This window comes from Syngnathus floridae, chromosome 10 (genome assembly GCF_059516105.1).
Source record: "Syngnathus floridae isolate MCC-2025c chromosome 10, RoL_Sflo_1.0, whole genome shotgun sequence".
NCBI classification, from domain to species: domain Eukaryota; kingdom Metazoa; phylum Chordata; class Actinopteri; order Syngnathiformes; family Syngnathidae; genus Syngnathus; species Syngnathus floridae.
The window spans coordinates 1,213,018-1,233,783 of NC_142422.1; the positions used below are offsets into that span (position 1 = coordinate 1,213,018).

Consider the following 20,766-nt stretch of genomic DNA (forward strand, 5'->3'; position numbering starts at 1 on the left):
TGTAATCATTGAGTTTATTGTTAGTCTGACAAGTCACTGATTGAATGATTAAATGATCTTTTTGGAGGGGTCCCAACATTCATAAAAATCTTTTTTTTGGGGGTGAGGGGGTGAAAAAGAAAACTGACTCAGTCGTGTAGATTGGAAAGTTTGAAAAACTCAGCCATGGACATGAAATTGGGCAAACCTATCTTTGATAACATGACACACAAAACAGTAAGTGAACAGGAAGTCGGCCATTTTGAGCTGAATTAGTCATTTTGATGAAGTCTGGGACTTTGGCAAACCTTTCTTCATCCCTTTACAGTAGGTATTAAGTTTATGAACACATTCACATGTGTATGAAGGAAGGGGTGGTCTTTGAGGGGCGTGGCCAGTAGAACCCAGACAGCACCTCCCTATAAGGCCGTGGTAATGCAACATTTGGCACGGAGTGGACGACCGAGCTGTGACTTGTAAGTGTCTCATTTTTTTTCTTTTTTTGTGCATGACTTAAATGTCTGTGTGTTTGTGCATGTGCTGATAATAATGATGATTATAATGATGATGATGATGATGAGAAGGATGAAGGTCCGAGAACTAAAATGAGAAAATCCCGTCAGGTGCTTCAGATGTCGATAAGTACTTGTTAATCGTTTCCTGATGTTGATTATAATGAAACACATTTCAAAAGAAATATGAGCAAAAACATTCTTTCATCATAACTTCCAGCCACTTTTGAAATGTTGTGGTTTATGTATTTGTGAAGATTTCTCTTTGATGGTAAAATCAGATTAAGTAGGACCAGAAGGGTGTGTGGGGGATTCTGGCATGGCGCCCCCGCCTCTCAGACCCCTACACGCCTGCAGATGTTTGTGAGTTGGACTTTTTTTTGGGATCGCCATCTCTGGCATCAATGTAGTTTGACTATGTACAAAAAGATTTAAAACGTCTTCCTCATTGATGCTCGCTCAACTGAATTTATTGAATCTATTCATCTTTAGTTTTTATCATGTAGAAGGTGTGATGTCATTTTAATCTGAATTAAACAAGACTTTTAAAATAAAACTCTTCTAAACAGAAGAATAAATTCTGAAACATAAACCTTTTTTTCCTTTTTTTGTGGCATGTGAGCTTCCATAATTTGCGCTAGCAGATGCCAGTAAATTCCTGCCGTTGTAGCGCATATGTTTTCATTTGAACACGTTTCAATTTCACATACACTACATCAGGGTGTACGACCTTGGGGCCACATTAATCTGGACCGTTGAACACTTACAGGTTTAAGATTATTACGTCTCCGCTTTACGTCCTTAAAAATTAAAATTAGTGATGGGCACGTATCGATAGGTATCGTATTGGGTCAGCTACCGATACTCGTGGAGCCGATACCAGCTACCGATACTTAAGGCAAAAAATAAATAAATTAGACATTTTACAAAAAAGCAACTATGATGTGACGGATGCACGTTTTTTTTGTGGCAGCAGGAGTGATTTATATGCTATGTGTGAGTTATTCTGAAAATAATGAGATGTTTTTCTGCTAACCCTCCACACTGGAGGCCGTGACGCATTATGACAAAACATTGAAAATCATTCAAATCTGATCTTTGGAGCTGTATTTCCTCTCCAGAAGGCAGAGTTTGCATTTTCTAAAAAAAACAAAAACAAAAAAAAAGCTCAGCTAAGCCCATAATTAGTACATCATATGCTTATAATACACGATGATGTGTACGTCCTGCGTATTTATGAGGGTGTGGTCATTTGCGGTGGGTCGTGGCGTTCAGAGGTCATGCGACACCATGAAGAAAGTCAAAGTCGATGAGACGTTTCCAACATGACCAATCAAAAGCTCACATTAAAATCAGCACCGGAAACAGGCCCCGCCCCTAAGAATGTCCGACAAAAGTGGGCACACCCCTCCTTGGCAGTGAGTGTATAAAACTCATTTTTGTGAATGAGTAAATAACCCCAAAAAAAAAAAGATAACTCACCAAAATTGTGTGTATAATTGTGTGTACAATTATTTTATACTTTAAGGGAAAGCAGAACTTCGGCATGGTCCACTACAAAAAATGATTGTTAGCCTGCTCTTGGCTCGCATGTCGTTGACACTGTAGGTTCTCAAAACAGAATGATAGCCTTACATAAATATTATTCTCCAAAAAAGTCGAAATACTTGGGAGGTCGGACGTGGTGTTTAGATGCGGCGTCTTTGGCGAAATCCTGGTCTGAGCTCTACATTCCGTCTGGCGTCTCGAAACCCAAGAAGAGAAATTTCCTGGAGATGTTCTATCGAGAAGGTCCAGAAGGCCCTTGAGTAGGAATGTGCCCTTTGTTGGCGTTGAGTTAACCAAATAAGGAAAAGCGGGCTGAGAAGGAAGAAACGTGTACGGACGCGTCACGGCCGACCGTCAGCAGCAATTAGTCACGTCCGAAATGATTTACATTCTCTTTCTTTTTCATGATTTTGAAGACTTAGTTGATGGACTCGACCATTCCGTTAGTCATTGAAATTTGGCTTTGTGGTGTTTCGAATTTACAAGACATTTGTTTTTGCTTTACATGGACTTTATTGTACTGTATTCATAAGAATCATGTGGTCATAGCAATAATGTATTAATAATAATAATGTAGTTATTGTGATGGAGTGGGCTTTGTGGCCCAAGAAGATGATTTGTGGCTGGTCTGGACTGTAATGTGTGTGAAGTTGAGTTGACTTCATAAGCCATTTTAAGCCCAGAAGTTTCAGATGTATCAAAGCGCAGCATGACTTTGGTGTGTGTGGATAAATCATTTTACCTTATTGTCAGTAACTGGATGAAAATGTGGCGCTCAGTGTCAAATCAGAAATGGAGGAGGTGGCCAAAACCGCATCTGTCGTCCAGATGGGGATCCGGCATGGGCCCAGTCCAAGCTCGGTCCTGCGTCTGTGTCTACCGGAGGGTTAAATCAGACAAGCGCAGCTGTGAGACTTCTCCTGTGTAAAAAAACAAAACAAAAAAAAAATCCCCACAATCGGACATTTTGCAGATTTCTGGATTGTAGTTTGCGACGGCGGCCCAAGTCCCAGCTGGCTCCAGCTGGCTCTGTTCTGCCGCTGGTTCTACTCCAAATGCTCTCCACTTGAATGATTATGTTTGCTCTGCTACTCACTTTTTAAGAACCAACGACAATACACCAAAACAAGGACAAGCATATGAACATGATCAAAAATCAGGAAGACAAACTAAAGAACAAGTATAGAAAAACAGAACGGAGCAACAAGAACAAGAGTTGGAACGAGACCAACGGCAAGTCAAGCGAAAGAGCAGGAACAAATGCCAGAGCAGGAAAAGCAAAAGAACAAAAAAATGAACAGGATCAAGAAGAAAACGGCAACAGGAACAAAAGCAAGAGAAATAACAAGAACATCACCACAATAGGAACAGGCGGAAGTGAAAGAACTAGATAGCAAAAAAAAAAAAACAAGAGAGCCACATCAAGAACAAAAAAACCAGGAATGGCAACAAGTAAATCTAGAACAGGAACAATAATGACCAAACAAATAAACAGGAACAGGACCAAGAATATGATGAAGGACAGGATGGCAAACAGGAACAATAACGAGAAGACTTTCTGCCGTTTCATTGCCGTGTCCTTTGACCCCTTTGACTGCCTTTAATTATTTTCAGATGATGTCACTGATATCGGATCGGGGGCCTCAACCCTCGCCCCCCCCCCCCCCCCCCCCCTTCAGCTTTACAGTGTTCTCGCGCGTCCTTGAGCTCACGATGTAAACAAAGTCAGTGAAAATGTCTCGCTGTGATTACCTTCACATGCTTCACATTAGCGGGGGGGCCCCCATTTCTTTGGGGGAGTTGATTTGAGGCAGGCTTTCTTTCAAACCTATATACACACCTTAATGTACACAACACAATCACACCAACACACATTCCAGCACTGTGAATGTGATTTATAGACCGTCTCAGTCCCATCTGTAAGCTCTCAACTATAATAAATACAACAAGCACCATTAAACTTTCAAAGGCCTCTTTTTCTTTGGCATGCTAACAACATCTATCCGTTCGTAAATAGAACAATCATTAATACAGCTCATCAGCAATGTTTATTGGAATTCTTGCCAAGTCCAGATGGTAAGAAAAAAAGAAGTCCTCAAGGGTAGGGGTCGATGGAGCCCATCCCAGAGAAGTTTGGTACACCTGGGACTGGTCGCCAGTCAACGTGAGTGCACAAAAGGATTGACCACCAGTGAACTTTCTTCAATAACTCAATCAAGTGACACTGATCTGGAGCTCCTTTGTTTTTCCATTGGCTTTCTTCTCACAACTGTCATCCACATGACATTCCAAAGAAGGCCTTCCGTCATTTTATGCTTGATGTGGTCGGCGACTGGAGTCTGCAGGAAACGCAGCCGCCACTTTAAACACAAACAGATGAGCCAATCGTTCCTCTTTCTATTTTGTGATAGCAGACAGCTGCTCATTCTCAATTACAACACGACGTGACGTCCCTTTAGGCTTCTCGTGAAACCCAAACGGTCGTCACTATTCCGGGCATCGTCTGTTCTGTTCATCAATAACAACTCATAAATGCAATGAGAACACACATTGTGAGGTATAGGAAATAAAAGGCTTTGATTGGCCGGGAATCAAATCCTCTGTGTTCACACCCCCAACGGCGCAACGACACCGTTTCTAAATGCACCTCTCTACGAATGTACCAAAAGAAACACAACGTGGTCAGACAGACTGCATGATTATTATTGTTATTATTATTGATATTAATATTCAATGGGGTGGACGCCATTATTATTATTGCTATTTTTATTATATCATTATTCAATGGGGTGGACGGCAGTAGACACATATGGACAAACTAACCACCGACCTTGGCGCTTGTTTATATTGACGATGACATGATGGTTGCTTACCGCCTTCTCGTTGCAGGAGAAAGAAGTGGTCATGGCAGCTGGGAGGAGTCTTCTCCTGGCTCTCATGGCGGCCGCCTGTTTCCACGGTAACGCGGCACAGAGGACAGGTGGGTGCTTTTATGGAGTATGACCTCACCGCACTGCATTCCGCCATATGTATGACCTTTCTATCTCGCTCCCACACATCAACACACTATATAGCGCACATCTGGCAGCCTTCACATATTCACAATGAAAATCACATGGACTAACATCACAGACTGTGTGTGTGTGAGTGTTGCTCGTGTGTGTTGTGCTTGTTCATGCACTAACGCCTCACATGCTTCACCCCCACCATGATCATCTTTGCTCAATAATTTGAGTGTGGGAAAATTACCATGGAACCCCCCCCCCAAAAAATTCAAAAGTCCACATGTGGCGAGGAGAAGGCGCAAAGAGAATAAGAGGTGACAAGAATAAATCTTTTCCGCTCGTGAAAACATTTTTGAAATGCCAGAAAGAAAAAATGATTGAGACAAATGGTGTCGTGTAATCTTGGAGCCTCTGAATTATCTAAGTGCTGATTTGGAAGAAGTTACAAGAAGGAGTTCTGCTTCTGTATATTAATCACTTTTGACAAGAATGCGTTTCCTCATGTCTGGATCCTTTCAGCGGACTATGACAATTGGCTCTGGCCTCTCGCGGGGGCAGTTTTTTTGTTATCCTCAAGTTACTCACGATTACGCAGGAGTCATCCAATTCCTAAGAAAATCAAACTTGTATGCAGTTACTGGAATCTTCTCGGTTGTTAAAGATTTTGAATCCAAAAGGCTTGTTCGGTCGTGGTGACAATCCCAGGCCCACCGGAGACGTAAATAGGGCAATTCCACGGCAGATTGACAGGAAGCCTTTTGATAAAATCTCTTCAACAACCAAGAAGAGCCATTTACGGATTTCCGTCAGCCGGACGATTGAAAATAAGACTCCACCAGAGTTGAAGGCCACGCAGCTTGGATGTTCTTCACGCTTTTGCACAGCCGGTCACTGCGGATTTGTCTTCTTTGAGCATTTATTTCCTTGATATTCATCTTAAAGGATGGACCTGGAGTAATGCAATGAAATGAATAAATAAATGCTGACACAGCACGTCACCCCACGCTAGCAAAAGCACTTGCTCTCTCTGACTGGCACCGCCGTCCGTCCAAAATCGCCGTGTAGTGACCCGAGCCCGTTGTCAGTATGCACTCAAGAAGCCGTGGCCGACCTGGTCTTCATGGTGGACGGGTCATGGAGCATCGGCGCCGAGAACTTTGAGAAGATCCGCCGCTTTTTGGCCACGCTGGTCAACAGCTTTGACGTAGGCCCAGACCGGGTCCGCATGGCTCTGGTCCAGTACAGCAGCACGCCGAGAACCGAGTTCCTGCTCAACACTTTTGAGAGCAAGAAGGACATCCTCCAGTCTGTCAGCACGCTACCCTACATGGGCGGCGGCACACATACGGGTCAAGGCCTGGACTTTATGCTAAGTCAGCATTTTGTGGAAGACGCCGGCAGCAGGATGAAGCAGAATGTTCCCCAGATCGCCGTGGTCATCACGGATGGGAAATCGCAAGATGACGTGGAGTCTCACGCAATGGAACTGAAGAAGAAAGGAATCCTTTTGTACGCCATCGGGATTAAAGACGCGGACGAAGATCAGCTGAGGGAGATCGCCAGCCAACCGCACAGTCAGTTCGTTTACAGCGTGTCCGACTTCGCCGCGCTTCAAGGGATTTCTCAGAGCGTCGCCCAAACCTTGTGCACCACTGTGGAGGAGGCCAAACGACAACTTCTGCAGTTGTCAGAAGGTAACGTGGGTCATGCCACATAGCTCGCGGTGGAAATGAGAACATCGACATGGCGTTGACACCAACGTTGGCTCGCTCGTGTGCATCGCTTAAAAAAAAAAAAAAAAAAAAAATGGATGGATGCTAATTTTGTTCTGTTCTCTCTCAGAATGCGCCAAAGCCACGGTGGCCGACGTGGTCTTCCTGGTGGACGGCTCCTCCAGCATCGGCATTTCCAATTTCCAGGAGGTGCGGACGTTTCTCCGAACCGTGGTGTCCGGTTTCGACGTCGGTCCCGACAAAGTCCGCGTGGGTTTGGCGCAGTACACCAACGAACCTTATCAAGAGTTTCTGTTGAAAGATCACATGGACAAGAACTCTCTGCTGGATGAACTGGAACGGTTCCCCTACCGGACGGGAGGCACGGAGACGGGCAAGGCCATAAACTTTATTCGGACGCAGTTCTTCACAGAAAGCGCCGGAAGCCGAGCCAACCAGAGGGTGCCTCAGATCGCAGTGGTCATCACGGACGGAGAGTCCGCCGACGACGTGGCGGAGGCCGCTCGGCACCTCAGACAACACGGGGTCATCGTCTTTGCTATCGGAGTGGGGCAAGCTAACTTGGTGGAGCTGGACGCCATCGCCAACCGACCCACCGACAACTTCCGATTCTACATCGACAGCTTCCAAGCTCTGCAGAGGCTGAGTGTCGGTCTGCTGCAAACCGTGTGCACTTCCATGGACAACCAGAGGCAAGGTGAGTACCAGAAGCACCTGCAGGGGCACCGGGATCGAGGTTCCCGGGTTGGGCAAAACCTATGGAAAGCTCCAGCGTGAGAAGTTAGCGCTTGTTTTTTCTCATTTGTTGTTTTTACGGGCTACAAGAGTTTTACATAGCTAAGTATAACCCGCTGACCTCATGGAATTTGAATTGCTGATGAAGACCCGATGTAGAGCTCAAAGAACAATGGATGTTGTACGGCGGTTACGCAACATTTCGTTTCGTTCCGTACCACAACAATGCAGGCCAAAAGAGGCTAGCAAGGATGTGTGATGCCAGCCAAAATACACGAGAAGGGCAATTTAGTTGAAGAGTAGAATTTACTGTTATACGTGTTTGCTGTGGGAAGTTTCCACAGAAACTAATTCCCAGGTCGATAATAAAAGTCTGTAAGCTGCGTATGTGATTTCTGCTTTTGGCAAGAATGGATTATTGCTTTCAGCTTCTGGACACGTACAGTATGTGTGCGTGGGGGGGCGGGGATGAGGTCATGTTCTGCTTATAGAAATCCAAAACGCAGCTTGAACATTTTGCGTGGCCCGGATTCCTATCGGGATTCTTATCGTGGCTTGCGTGAGCCCAGACTTCGCGATAAAGACATTATGATTTGCCTTCAGTGCTGTCATGCATAATCACGTCCAAATCTTTTTTCCAGCTTTGTCCGAAAAGTTTTCCGATATCTTCATCCTGGTGGACAGCGGCTTGAATCAAGCCGAGTTCCAGCAGGTGCGAACCTTCCTGCTCCGACTGACCAACCAACTGAACTTCGGAATCTCAGCGCACCGCCTTGGCCTGGCTCAATACGGCCAAGACATCAAAGAGGAGTTCCGCTTGAATACCTACCAGACCGACGAAGCAACCAACGCCGCTGTCCGCCGCTTCCGTCTACGTAAACTTCCGCCCAACGAACCGCGAAACCTGGGTGCGGCCTTGGAGTACGCCGGCTCCAATTTCTTCACCAGCCAGGCGGGAAGCCGGACGGAACAAGGCTTCCGACAGTTCCTGGTTGTTCTGAGTGGGAAAGAATCCGACGATCAGGTCTACAAGCAGTCTCGCTTACTCAAGGCCCAGGGCATCAAGGTGGTGGCTATGAGTGTCGGTGCGTCATTACCAGATTTGAAAGGTGTCGCCTTCAGTCCTTCCGTCGTCTACCGGTCCCCCGTCAATGCCCTTCCCTCTCTGAAGACTACCTTTGAAGACCAGGAGCTGCCGGCCAATCTCACTGGAGGTAAAAGGAATCCTTAAACGGGCAACCTTACGGAGGATCATTTTGTTGTTGTTGTTGCTTCTTCCACAGAGTGCAAAGGAGCCATACTTGCAGACGTCGTCTTCATCATCGATGAATCCGGAAGCATAGGACCATCAAATTTCAAACTGGTACGCATGTTCCTGCACTCGGTTATCAGCAACCTGGACGTGGCTCCTTCCAGGGTGCGAGTGGGAATCGTCATGTACAGTAGCAAACCCAAAGCTCAGGTCTACCTCAACACCTTCGATGACAAGAACGAATTGCTTAGTTTCATCAAAATAATGCCATACCACGGCGGCGGGACTAAAACAGGCGTCGCCCTCGATTTCGCGCGCAAGCACGTGTTCACCAAAGAAAGAGGCAGCAGGAAAGACAAAGGCATCCAGCAGGTGGCGGTGGTAATCACAGACGGGAAATCCCAAGACGACGTGAACGACGCTGCGGTGGCCCTCCGTCGGGAAGGCGTCAAAATCTACGCGGTCGGCGTGAAAAACGCCGACCATGCCCAGCTGGTCGAGATGGCGTCCCACCCGCCCAGCAACCACATTTTCATCGTGGACAGTTTCTCCAAACTGAGGGCGCTGGAGCAGAAGCTCCAGAGCATTGTTTGCCACAACATCCTGCGGCAAGCGGTCAGCGTTAACATGAGAAGAAGCAACATCAAGGAAGGTTAGCATTGTTGCACTTGACCAAAAAAACGCTGTTTGGAAATCACCCCATAACCACTAATCAAATGAGTCAAAACGGTTCAATCAACATCTAATCTGTTCGATTGTGTTCTAGGCTGCTTGCAAACTGATGAAGCGGACATCTTCTTCCTGATCGACCACTCCGGAAGCATCCACCCTATTGACTTTTACGACATGAAGAAGTTTATCATCGAGTTCATCAGCACCTTCCGCATCGGACCCCAACACGTCCGAATGGGCGTCGCCAAGTACGCGGATGCGCCAAACTTGGAATTTGATCTAACAGCCTATGCGGACGGAAAAAGCCTGGAGAAGGCGGTGGAGGCCATCGTGCAAGTGGGGGGCGGGACGGAAACGGGAAGGGCGCTGGAGTTCATGGGTCCACAGTTTGATCGGGCCGTGGTCACACGAGGTCAGAAGGTGCCCGAATACCTGGTGGTCATCACCGATGGGAAATCCACAGATGAGGTCAAGGTGCCTGCGGAGAAGCTACGAGCGCAAGGTGTCACGATCTACGCCATCGGAGTGAAGAATGCCAGCATGGCGGAACTTCGTGAGATATCCGGTGACCCTAAGAAGACGTTCCTTGTCAATAACTTCGACGCTCTCAAGCCCATCAAGGATGACATCATCACCGACATCTGCACCACTGATGGTAAGATTTTGTCTGATTAATTTTCTCTCGGCATCAGACACTTCCGAACATGTGTTTTGCGGGCACAGCTGGGCAAAAGAATAACTAACTTTCCGTGTTGTTTGTCTGCAGCTTGTAAAGACGTACCCGGAGACCTCTTGTTCTTGGTTGACAGCTCTGGAAGCATTTACCCGCAGGACTATGAAAAAATGAAGGACTTCATGAAATCTGTGGTCGGCAAGTCCAATATCGGGCAGAAGGACGTCCACGTGGGCGTCATGCAGTTCAGCAGTATCCAGCAGCTGGTGTTCCCCCTCAACCGCTATTTCACTAAAGACCAAATGTTGCGAGCCATCGATGGCATGCAACAGATCGGAGGAGGTACAGACACGGGAGAAGCCATCGCGGCTTTATCGCCGTACTTTGACGCTTCCCAAGGCGGGCGCCCTGGCGTGAGGCAAAGGATGGTGGTAGTAACTGACGGAGAAGCTCAAGATGATGTCAAACTTCCTGCCGCCGCCCTCAGGCAAAAGGGCGTGGTGGTCTACGCCATCGGGGTGGTGGACGCCAACATTACCCAGCTTCTGGAAATCAGCGGATCACCAGAGCGAGTCTATTCCGGAACGGACTTTGATGCTTTGAAGGACTTGGAGAGCCAGGTGGCTTTGGAGATCTGTGATCCAGACAGAGGTCATTAACACTCGCACTATTCTAGCCCAGTTTGCTGGTTCTTGCAGGAAGTAATGGTCATTCTTTTCTCCTCCACCAGAGTGCAAGAAGACTGAGAAAGCAGACATCATCTTCTTGGTGGACGGCTCCACGAGCATCACCTCGGAAAAGTTCAAAAGCATGCAAAGGTTCATGTCGTCCATGGTCAACCAAACTACGGTCGGTAGTGACCTCACTCGCTTTGGAGTCATTTTGTTTTCCACAAACGCCACATCAAATTTTACCCTCAACCAATACGAGTCCAAGCAAGATGTTCTTCAAGCAATCGCGGCGCTTGAGTCCCCCTATGGGGACACCTACACGGGAAAGGCCTTGAAATACACCTTGCCGTTCTTCAATGCCGAGTACGGTGGTCGGGCAGCGTCCAAAGTGCCTCAGATTCTGATGGTGATCACAGACGGCGACGCCACCGATCGGCACGATCTGCGTCAACCGTCCGTCGCGCTCCAAGACAAAGGGATCAAAGTCTTCAGTATCGGAGTGGAGGGCGCCATCAGGGAACAGCTGGAGATCATGGCGGGTCACGACTCAAACCGAGTCTTCTACGTGGACAATTTTGACGCGCTGGAAACTTTGCACAAGAACATCTCGTATGTTTTCTGCAACTCCACAAAACCAGGTAGGAGACCTTTTCATCATCACCAGTTGGTGACAAAAGCAATTTCTTCAACAGTCTGCTCTTTGCTTTTGCAGTCTGCGAGAAGCAGAAAGCCGATCTAATCTTCCTGCTCGATCATTCGGGCAGCATCAGTTATCAGGACTACACCATCATGAAGAACTTCACCACACAGCTGGTAGCCAGCTTCAAAGTCAGCCAGGATTTAGTCCGGGTCGGACTGGCGCAATTCAGCGACGATTTCCAGAACGGGTTCTACCTGAACCAGTTCTTCACTTATGAGTCGGTGTCCAAGCACATCATGGGGATGATCCAGCGTGGCGGCGGAACCCTGATCGGACGCGCCCTGGATGCCATCAGGGCTCACTTTGAAGAAGCCAACGGCTCTCGCAGGTTGGCCGGTGTCTCCCAGAACTTGGTGCTGATCACGGACGGAGAGTCTCAGGATGAGGTGCAGGAGGCCGCGGAGCGCCTCAAGGCTCTCGGGGTGGAGGTGTTTGCCATCGGTGTGGGTGACGTGCACGACCTGCAGCTCCTGCAGATCACAGGCACCCACGACAGACTCTTCACTGTGGAAAACTTTAACAGTTTGGAGGGGATCAGACAAAAGGTGGTGAAAACCATCTGTAAATCCAAACCTATCAAAGAGCGGGAAAGTACGTTCCTTGTTTTGGCTTTTCTTCTCCTTCCATTCTTCTTTCTTTTTCCCTTCTTTTATTGTCTTCAGGCCCAGTCACGATTCTTTCTCATTTGTATTTTTCAAATCTTGCTCTCGCTTCAGGCTGCAGCATCGACATTGCCATGGGCTTTGACATTTCTCAAAGAAGCGGACGTCCGGGTGAGATGTTGGTCAGCGGCCATAACAAGCTCAGGACTTTCTTGCCCGAGATCGTCCATTACGCCTCCTCCATCCAAGGCTTGTGCTGCACCGGCACCGAACCCATCGAGACCAAAATCGGATACAGGCTGGTGGACCAGGACGGAGGAACCCTTTATAACTTCAATTTCAAACCTTACGACCCCAACGATAATGTTGTGAGCAAGGTCATGAGTTGGAATTTGAACGTTCCCACGCGCCTCAACAGGGCCATGCTCAAGTCCTTCGGGCAGAAGTTTGAGGACGACTCCAAAGGCGGTGTGAAGGTAAGTCATGTTTCAGTCTTGCGGAGGTTTCATGTACTTAAACCAGAGATGGGGGTCTCTAGTCACATGACGTGACTTGAGACAAACTAAAGTCGCTGATGGTCTGATACTGCCCGCCTTCAGGTTCTAGTCATCTTCTCAGACGGACTAGATGAAGACGTGATGACACTGGAGTATGAGTCCGAGCTGCTGCGAAAGTCTGGTAAGGAAAAAGAAGATCAAGACGTGTTTTTGTCTTGTGGTACACGGAGGTAATACAGAGGTGTTCCTACAGGTGTGGACGCGCTGCTGATGGTTGGCCTGGAGGGGGCGCCGGACCTGGCACAGCTGCAAATGTTGGAGTTCGGCCGAGGGTTCGGCTACAAAACCCCGCTCAGCATCGGCATGCAGAACGTGGGCAGCACCATACTCAAGCAGATTGTGAGTTGAGGAGAAGGGGGCGGAGCTAAATGCCATGGCTCGCTAACGCTACTCTGTCACCATGTGTTGCGACAGGACACGGTGTCCAGTCGCGAGTGCTGCAACGTCACGTGCAAATGTTCAGGACACGAAGGCATCCGCGGGTCTCGGGGTTCCCTGGGGTCAAAGGTTACAGCGTCGTCGTGACCGCTGTCTTTGTCGTCATTATCGTCATCGTCATGTGATGCGTTTAATCGTTTAGGGCGTGTCGGGACAAAGAGGTTTCCCTGGATTCCCTGGAGAAGAGGGCCTACCTGTAAGTACATTTACAGTTTCCCCCTTCTTTCCTTTGTCCTACCTTGCCTCCCTCCTTTCTTGTATCCTTACTTGTGCCGCTGAGGGTTCAGCCGTGGTGTCAATTCGTTTCAGGGTGACCGCGGTAGTCCTGGGCCCAGTGGACCTCAGGGTGTTCAGGGCTGCGCCGGACTCCGAGGATCTAAGGTACTTAACTGCTGGTGGATGCGTCTGTCACGTCACATGATGCTTACACGCCGACGTCTTCCATTTGTTTTGTGCTCAGGGCTACCGAGGCCTGCGAGGTAATCGGGTGAGTGACATTCACGGCACGACGTAGTCCTTCCTTCAGCAGGAAGTCCACTTTGATGGATGTCACGTGATTGTTTTGGCAGGGCGAGGATGGAGAAGGCGGACTGGACGGCGTCAACGGAGATCAGGTTCGCGCTCGGGTGTCCTCGTCAACTTCATCATCATTCTCTTCATCAACGCGATGAAGGTTCTTTGTGCGTGCAGGGCGTGTCAGGACAAGGTGGTAGTCAAGGAGAGCGAGGACATCCCGGAAATCCGGTAAAGTATACATGGACATGAGTCAGAGGGCGTCAGTGTAGTTTTGCTGTGTGGGGGATTGACCCACAGTCGTGTTGACCTCTGAACTCCTGACATTCGTCCATTCCTCAGGGCATTCCCGGTATCCGAGGGGAGGCGGGACTCAAGGGACAGCGAGGCCTGAGAGGAGATCCGGTGAGTTGAGCCTCTCCTCGCAAAGACCACTCAGCCTGCTGGTCACGTGACGTGCCTTCTTGTGTCGTGTCAGGGAGAACCTGGACGGGAAAACACTGCGCCGGGACCCAAGGGAGATGTGGGAAATCCTGGTTTGCCGGTCAGCAATTACTCCTTTCTTGCTTCCTAAGTTCCCGGCATCCTCCCTTATGCCCGCCACCTGCTTTCCTTCCCTTCTTGTGTCCAGGGAGAACCAGGACAAGACGGGAGGGCCGGAGAAAGTGGCGTCCAGGGAAATCCTGTGAGATTTTTGTTGCTGTTGTTCCGACTGTCACCATCTTACTTCCTCTCACGCTGAATGCGTGTACGTGTTGTGTTTCAGGGTCCCGACGGAAGACGAGGACCCCTCGGGGAAAAGGTGGGAGATCACCCAGAATATCAGAAACCCATGATCTGCTTTATGTCACTCAACACACACTGACAATTGTGTGTACATGTTTGTGCTCCCCCAGGGTGCTGCCGGAGCTTCCGGAGATCCTGGCCTGTCAGGAAGTCCTGGGGCTTCAGGTCCTCAGGTGAGTAATAAACAGGAAGTGCTATCAGCGCTAAAAACGCTAATATTTTTGACTGATTCTTGTTGCACGCTTAGGGCCCCAGAGGTGTCAGAGGTCAGCCTGGACCAAGAGGGATCCCTGGACTTCCTGGGCCACAGGTAAGCAATGCATCTGAACCATGGCGACAGTGCCATGCCATCAAAGTGTGCACTGAACCATTCTTGTGGTTTTCCTTCAGGGGGGTCCGGGCTCACCAGGATTAGCAGGTTCCACGGGAAGACGCGGTGGTAATGGTCAGAAGGCGAGTGACAGCTTCGCGTTGATGTCATGTGACATCACCATGGTAACCACAACGTTTGTCATTAAAGGGACAACCTGGAGATCCAGGCGTGCGAGGGGTGCAGGGCACGCCAGGACCACGGGGTCCGCCGGTATGTATCCGCATTGGGAAGCGTTCTACACGCGCTAACCTCCTTAGCATCTACTTTCGATAAATGCCATTGGACGACATAAACAGTCCAGGGAGTGCCCCACTTTACCGAGAAACCAATTAACATCGGTGTTTACGTATGTCATGCGTCATGTGTCAGAGAACAGCTGTTCTTTGTGTACTCGTCATGTAAACAATTGATACCGCCAACAGGGTCAGGACGGCAGAGACGGCTACGGACCAGCTGGACCTAAGGGGATCAAGGTGAGCAGACGACCGTGTTGAGCTCAAGTTGTCTGTGTTTTCTGTGTATCTCTTAACGCGCACTTATTTGTGTGTGTAGGGAGATCCAGGCTTCCCCGGTTACCCCGGTTTAGTGGTGAGTATGCTCAACTTCACTGACAGGAAGTCTTTTAAGGTGAACAGACACCTGAGGAAATGCTGAGTGGCCACACCCACTTTTTTGCTCTTAGGGTGAGAACGGCCTGGGGGGTCCTCAAGGTCTACCGGGGCGCAAAGGCAACCAAGGTCGCGGGGTGAGTCAACACACAAGCATGCGGGTACATTTGCAGCTCGGATGCGCATAGCTCAGGTCAAAAGTTTCCAAGGCGGATAAATGTTCAGAGCCATGTGACAAAATGACATTAATTGATCAAATCACAGTAAACAAACAAATAAAACTTACTGATAATTGTCGACTTTTCCGCAGGGTAACTCGGGTCGCACAGGGGAGACGGGTCGAAAGGGAGAGCCGGGTTATGAGGGACACAAGGTGAGGGTGACTCCTCCTTTGACACAACAACAAGAAACAAAATGGATGAATGAGAGAAAGAAAGAAATCGATGAACGACGTTGCCTTTCTTTGGAACACACAGGGCCCACGAGGTCCCGCTGGAAGCAGAGGGAAGACGGTAAGGGTCGCGTTTATTGTTTCATTGTTTGTTTCTTGGTTTGTGGTTTTATTGAAGTGTCTCGTATCGCTCTGAAGGAGTGCGAACTGATCACGTACATCCGAGACAACTGCGGTGAGTCCCGTATCGGCTAGCCGAGGCCACACCCACTGTCCTGTTGTCATCCGATCAGCTTTAAGTTTGTGTTTGTGCTCTTTTTCAGCTTGCTCCAAAGGTACGTACGTGTCACTTCCTGCCTGAGTTGTCAACCTGTACGTTCCGGTGGCCATTTTGTTTTTTCAACCGCGAACAATGAACGATTGGATGAGCCAATCATTGGAACCCGAGAGAGTGAGTGAGTGAGTGAGTGAGTGAGTGAGTGAGTGAGTGAGTGAGTGAGTGAGTGAGTGAGTGAGTGAGTGAGTGAGTGAGTGAGTGAGTGAGTGAGCCAATTAAAGAACAATAATGTCCAAATCAATGAATGCGCCCATTTGATCGAATGAACACAGTAGTTCCAATGACTGTATGCTTAATTGAACGAATGAGGGTGTTGATGAACAAATGAGAATGGGTGAACGAATGAAATACTGAACACAATTACAAACGACCTAATATGGAATGAGCAAATGAAAGAAGTTTAGCGTTTTGGTCGCCATTTTTTACCTTGTGCTCTCGTCGTTGCTGGCCGTTCAGACTTGGGCTCTTGCCCCGCTCTCCCCACGGAGCTGGTGGTGGCGTTGGACATGTCCGACGACGTAACGCCTGCGGCGTTCGAGCGCCAGCGCTCGGCCCTGTTGTCCCTCCTGGAGGATATTACGGTGTCGGAGAGCAACTGCCCCACGGGGGCCCGCGTGGCCGTGGTGGCGTACAGCGCCCACACCAAGTACCTGGTCCGCTTCCACGACTACCGACGCAAGGCGCAGCTGATGGACGCCGTGAGGAACGTGGCACTGGAGCGCACGTCCAACAAGCGGCAACTGGGCGCCGCCATGCGCTTCGTGGCGCGCAACGTGCTGAAGCGCGTCCGCTCGGGCGCCATGATAAGGAAGGTGGCCGTGTTTTTCTCAAGCGGCCCGCCGCAGGACGTCAGCGACGTGGTGACGGCCGTCATGGAGTACCGCGCCCTCAACGTGGTGCCTGCCGTCATCTCCTTGAGGAACGCCCCCGCCCTCAGCCGTGCCATGGAGGCAAGTTTGAAAATGTGACTTTTACTATTCCTTAGGTGTTGTTTTGGTGTCAAGGGACTATGTTGAAGTGGCGTATTGGAGAAGTGGACGATCACTTTCAGCAGGAGGGGAGCGCTGTACATTTCTTTTGCAATTCCCACTCCTAAGTCATTCACATTTTCTTGCAGCTGGACGACACCGGAAAGTCCATTTTCACTGTGCTGGGGAGGGACGCTGCGGCCGACCTGAGGAAAGTGAAGAACTGCGCCGTTTGTTACGGTAAGCGGATGTTTGGACATTCGCGTAAGATGTTAGCTTAAGCATTTTTCCTTTGGCGCAGACCCGTGCCGACACGGCCAGGAGTGCACGTTCATTCGGGAGACGCCGGCGCCGCAAGAAGTGGAGGCGGACGTGGTGTTGGTTGTGGATGGCTCGCGCGAGATACAGACCGACGAGTACGCCGGCGCTCAGGAGCTTTTGGCCTCCGTGGTGGAGCAACTGGCCGTCAGCCCCCGGCCGGGCCAGGCCGACACTCGCGCCCGCGTGGCCGTGGTGCAGCAGAGCGGCGCCCGCGGCACCAAGTTGGAGTTTGGCCTGCAGGCTTACCAGGATGGGCGGCTTATGAGGTCACACCTGCTGAGTAACATGCGCCAAGAGGGCGGATCCTCGTCCTTGGGGCACGCCCTGAACCTCGGCCTGAAGGAAACGACGACAGCCGGCCACGCCCGCAGGAGGAAGGTGATGCTGGTGGTGGTGGGCACCAGGTCGGCGTCCGAGGATCGCAAAGTGTTGCGTGACGCCGCCATGAAGGCCAAGTGCCAGGGGGTGGCGCTATTCGTGGTGACGGTGGGCGAGCGCTACGACCGCGAGCAGGTGGAGACCGTCGCCAGCGAGCCCTTGCAGCAGCATCTGCTGCACTTGGGACGGCTTCACCAGGAAGAACGGGACTACGCGCGGAGGTTCTTCAGGGTCTTCATGGCCGCGCTAGACAGTGAGACCGATACGTGTCAGACGTTCTTTGTATTGTCTATGTTTGTCTTTCTAAGCAACTGTGTGTGTGTCACAGAGGGCTTCATCACACACCCAGCGCCATCTTTGAAGCAGATCTGCCAACGGACGGGTCAAGACGGTGGGCAGATCCTCACTGATGGGTAAGGCGTTTTTAATCATCATCGTCATAGTCGTCATCATGTTGGTCATGTGACCGCGATGGCGTCCAGTCAAGGGTACGTGGAGGAGTTTGCTGACCAGCCGCAGGAAGAGCCAGCCGACCAGTTGCAAGAACAAACCGGACAGACTGACGTCGTCCACATGCTGAGCCCAGAAGGTGAGGAATCATCACAAAAACACGTGATCAATCTTCAAACAAAAATGAAGGCACCTTATCTGTAGCTTGCTACTTTGACTTACGGCTGCGTTTCTCACTCTCGTTAACCGTAACAGAGGACGACGCGACGACGCCGCAATCGACCGACGCCAGTGCCACGGGTAAAAGTCGCAAACGCTCGCTCGCACGAAGAAGCCGACGCGTGACGTCCCCCCTGCTTCTCGACAGACGCCTGCCTGCTGCCCATGGATGCTGGGGACTGCCAGCGCTACGCCATGATGTGGTTCTACGACAGCGAGGAGCACAAGTGTCACCGCTTCTGGTACGGCGGATGCGGCGGAAATGAGAACCGCTTTAGCACCCTGGAGGCCTGCCAGGACGCCTGCGTGGCCTGAAGGGGCGCCGCGGACCCATGTGACTCTTTTCAACTTGAAACCTTCTCAACTTGATTGTTATTGTTTAGGTACTCGTGTCACAATCTCAACATCCGTACATTTTTTTTAAGTATGCTAACTTTGGATTTCAAAACATTCCAGAAAATTCCGAATTTTCCTACACAAAGAAAGGTCAAACTTAATATAATTGTAAGTATCAACAAGGATTACAGTGAATCAATCATTTAGCATCCTTATAAATTGAAATGAGCATGCAACATGAAAACGTTCTACGCAAGCTAGCCACATGTGACTAACACGGCTTAGTGCCAACCTTCCCGTTCTCTGGAGCTCTGGGCCAATGTCATGTTCCGCCTCCTTGATGATGCCCGAGGTGTGGACAAAGCCATTCGAGGCACAGGGAGTCTTCCGCTTCTCCTGCAATTGTGGTGCTGCTAGCTTTAGCATTCAACCTGTCAAGCAGTTGACATTCCTCAACAGCGCAAGCTAACTTGAAACCCTAACTAATGGATTGAAATGTTTCTTTGAAATCAGAACCCTGGTTTGAAACAACTAAACTTTAACTCTTGCTCAACTTAAAATCTCTCACTCTGTTATCAAAGACAACCCTATAGAAGTAAAACAGTTGTCATTGTTAGCATTAGCATTTAGCCTGTGTGTCCACAAACCTGAGAGGGGATGTTCTTGGGCGGTTCGATGCGAATGCTGGGGTCCCACTCGCCCGGCGGGAGCACGGTCACTTGATCCAGGAACTCGTCCAGTCCTGCCAGGAGATCTTTGCGATCCTTGGCCTTGTAGGCCACGTTGTGGAAGATCTTGACGATAGCCGCGCAAACATTTTAAAGGCTGCTTCTAAGTCAGGTGAGCTTCTAACCTCACACCTCGTGCGTCATCAGCGTGGCCATGGAACGCCCCACCTCGTGGTACTGCGGACCTTTTCCGAACGGACCAAGCAGGAGGAAGAGGAACCTGATTGGCAGAGGTGCAAAGTCACATTATACATTGGTTGGTCAAATATAACGAACCTGGTCAGTGGAGCATAATTACCGAATTCAAGTCATGGGACCTTCTGCCCAAAAGGAGAGCGAGCTCACCTGGTGGGCACGGGCACCTGGGTGAGTCCAGAGAGGAGCACGGCGGGAGACAGGCGAACTAAGGCAATGATGGGCTTCTCGAGGAAGTCCACTTCGCCCACCAGCACGTTGGAGGCTTCGGCATCTGCTGGAATCTTTCTCATGAAGTTCATGTCCACCTGAAACGCACGGGAACGCGCCACTATATAGATCACTGTAATCCTTTTTTGGTGCAAAGAGGTCTTTCACCTTGCTGAAGTCCACCGCGCTGTTTTCACTGCTACCGGCGTTGAAGTCACCTCCCACCCCCTCGGCGGCGTTCAGGTTCCCAGGAGCCGACTGAGGGGACGCTAGAAGACCTGCTGGAAGTGGAAGAAGCTTCACGTCACTCTCGGTGGTCGTCATCAAGCGGTCCCGTAGTCTGTCCGGAGCGCTCACCATTGTGTTCCAGCAGATGAGGGTCCGAATATTTCTTGCCCATGTCAGCGAGGGATCGCACCAGCGGGATGCGCTTGCTCAGCCTCTTCTCGTTCTGATGGTGGTGGCGCTTTAAGATGGCTTCCCTCACCTTGTCTTGGACGTGATCTTCCAGCTGACCGGACGCCAGCATGGTGTCAATCACCATGTCTGTAAAACATCTCAAATTGTTCCTCAAAAGGTTCTACTCAGGTGTTGGTGCTCACCCCCATATTTGCAATTCGGCTTTAGAATCGAGCAACTTCAGAACACCTCGTCAGCCACGAGTGCATGGACAACAACAACATAATGGTGTACTGACCTGCGATCTGCTCAATCCCGTTGGCGCGCATGTCGAGTATCACGGCGCCGTTCATGATACACGAGCGCAACTCAAACAGGCTGTGCAGGGACAGGGTGGCCACGTAAGGTTTACTCCAACGCTCGCCGCCGTCCTCCAAATCCTCCTCAAACTTCAACCACCTGCCAACACACACACAC

General features: G+C 49.8%; 2 protein-coding genes across 12 annotated transcripts in view; one reads left to right on the forward strand and one right to left on the reverse strand.

Moving 5' to 3' along the window:
- The first annotated feature begins 390 nt into the window (after positions 1-390).
- LOC148391587 (collagen alpha-6(VI) chain-like) lies at positions 391-19,317 on the forward strand. Of its 2 annotated transcripts, XM_088386245.1 has the most exons (40): positions 4,935-5,019; positions 6,130-6,738; positions 6,887-7,474; positions 8,154-8,726; positions 8,796-9,416; positions 9,531-10,091; positions 10,203-10,760; positions 10,840-11,418; positions 11,493-12,071; positions 12,197-12,558; positions 12,682-12,760; positions 12,833-12,978; positions 13,054-13,146; positions 13,220-13,273; positions 13,387-13,458; positions 13,538-13,564; positions 13,647-13,691; positions 13,768-13,821; positions 13,933-13,995; positions 14,069-14,134; positions 14,222-14,275; positions 14,357-14,392; positions 14,487-14,549; positions 14,624-14,686; positions 14,767-14,829; positions 14,897-14,959; positions 15,172-15,222; positions 15,302-15,337; positions 15,432-15,494; positions 15,668-15,730; positions 15,834-15,869; positions 15,947-15,983; positions 16,072-16,083; positions 16,542-17,035; positions 17,203-17,293; positions 17,355-18,005; positions 18,081-18,165; positions 18,235-18,341; positions 18,458-18,502; positions 18,570-19,317. In XM_088386245.1, exons 1-40 carry the CDS (start codon positions 4,944-4,946, stop codon positions 18,734-18,736), a joined length of 8,085 nt encoding a protein of 2,694 aa, XP_088242371.1. In that variant the 5' UTR covers positions 4,935-4,943; the 3' UTR covers positions 18,737-19,317. The 2 variants fall into 2 exon arrangements, with proteins under 2 accessions (XP_088242370.1, XP_088242371.1); XM_088386244.1 differs by lacking the exons at positions 17,203-17,293; positions 17,355-18,005; positions 18,081-18,165; ... (1 more) ...; positions 18,458-18,502; positions 18,570-19,317 and adding an exon at positions 391-455 and having other exon boundaries at positions 4,929-5,019; positions 16,072-16,584.
- The window catches only part of LOC148391588 (sodium bicarbonate cotransporter 3-like), a 31,887-nt gene continuing 15,189 nt past the window's right edge, over positions 4,069-20,766 (reverse strand). For 2 of the 10 annotated variants that reach the window (XM_088386251.1, XM_088386249.1), the window contains 7 exons: positions 20,588-20,748; positions 20,248-20,436; positions 20,059-20,171; positions 19,831-19,988; positions 19,618-19,705; positions 19,405-19,551; positions 18,852-19,153 (listed from right to left, as the gene is read on the reverse strand). In XM_088386251.1, the coding sequence (XP_088242377.1) occupies positions 18,953-19,153; positions 19,405-19,551; positions 19,618-19,705; positions 19,831-19,988; positions 20,059-20,171; positions 20,248-20,436; positions 20,588-20,642 (951 nt within the window). In that variant the 5' untranslated portion in view covers positions 20,643-20,748 and the 3' untranslated portion in view covers positions 18,852-18,952. Of the gene's footprint in view, positions 4,400-4,912; positions 7,534-8,341; positions 8,510-8,609; positions 8,721-8,813; positions 8,989-15,643; positions 15,747-16,511; positions 19,189-19,404; positions 19,552-19,617; positions 19,706-19,830; positions 19,989-20,058; positions 20,172-20,247; positions 20,437-20,587; positions 20,749-20,766 lie in introns of those variants that run through there. The other 8 variants (XR_015860679.1, XR_015860677.1, XR_015860678.1 and 5 more) reach the window with 8 other exon arrangements.

Coding starts and splice junctions, on each gene's coding strand:
- LOC148391587 (XM_088386245.1), top strand. CDS start 4,944: ATGGCAGCTGGGAGGAGTCTTCTCCTGGCTCTCATGGCGGCCGCCTGT. Junction 13,822..13,932: donor GAGGACATCCCGGAAATCCG/GTAAAGTATACA, acceptor TCCATTCCTCAG/GGCATTCCCGGTATCCGAGG. Junction 14,830..14,896: donor GCGGTGGTAATGGTCAGAAG/GCGAGTGACAGC, acceptor TTGTCATTAAAG/GGACAACCTGGAGATCCAGG.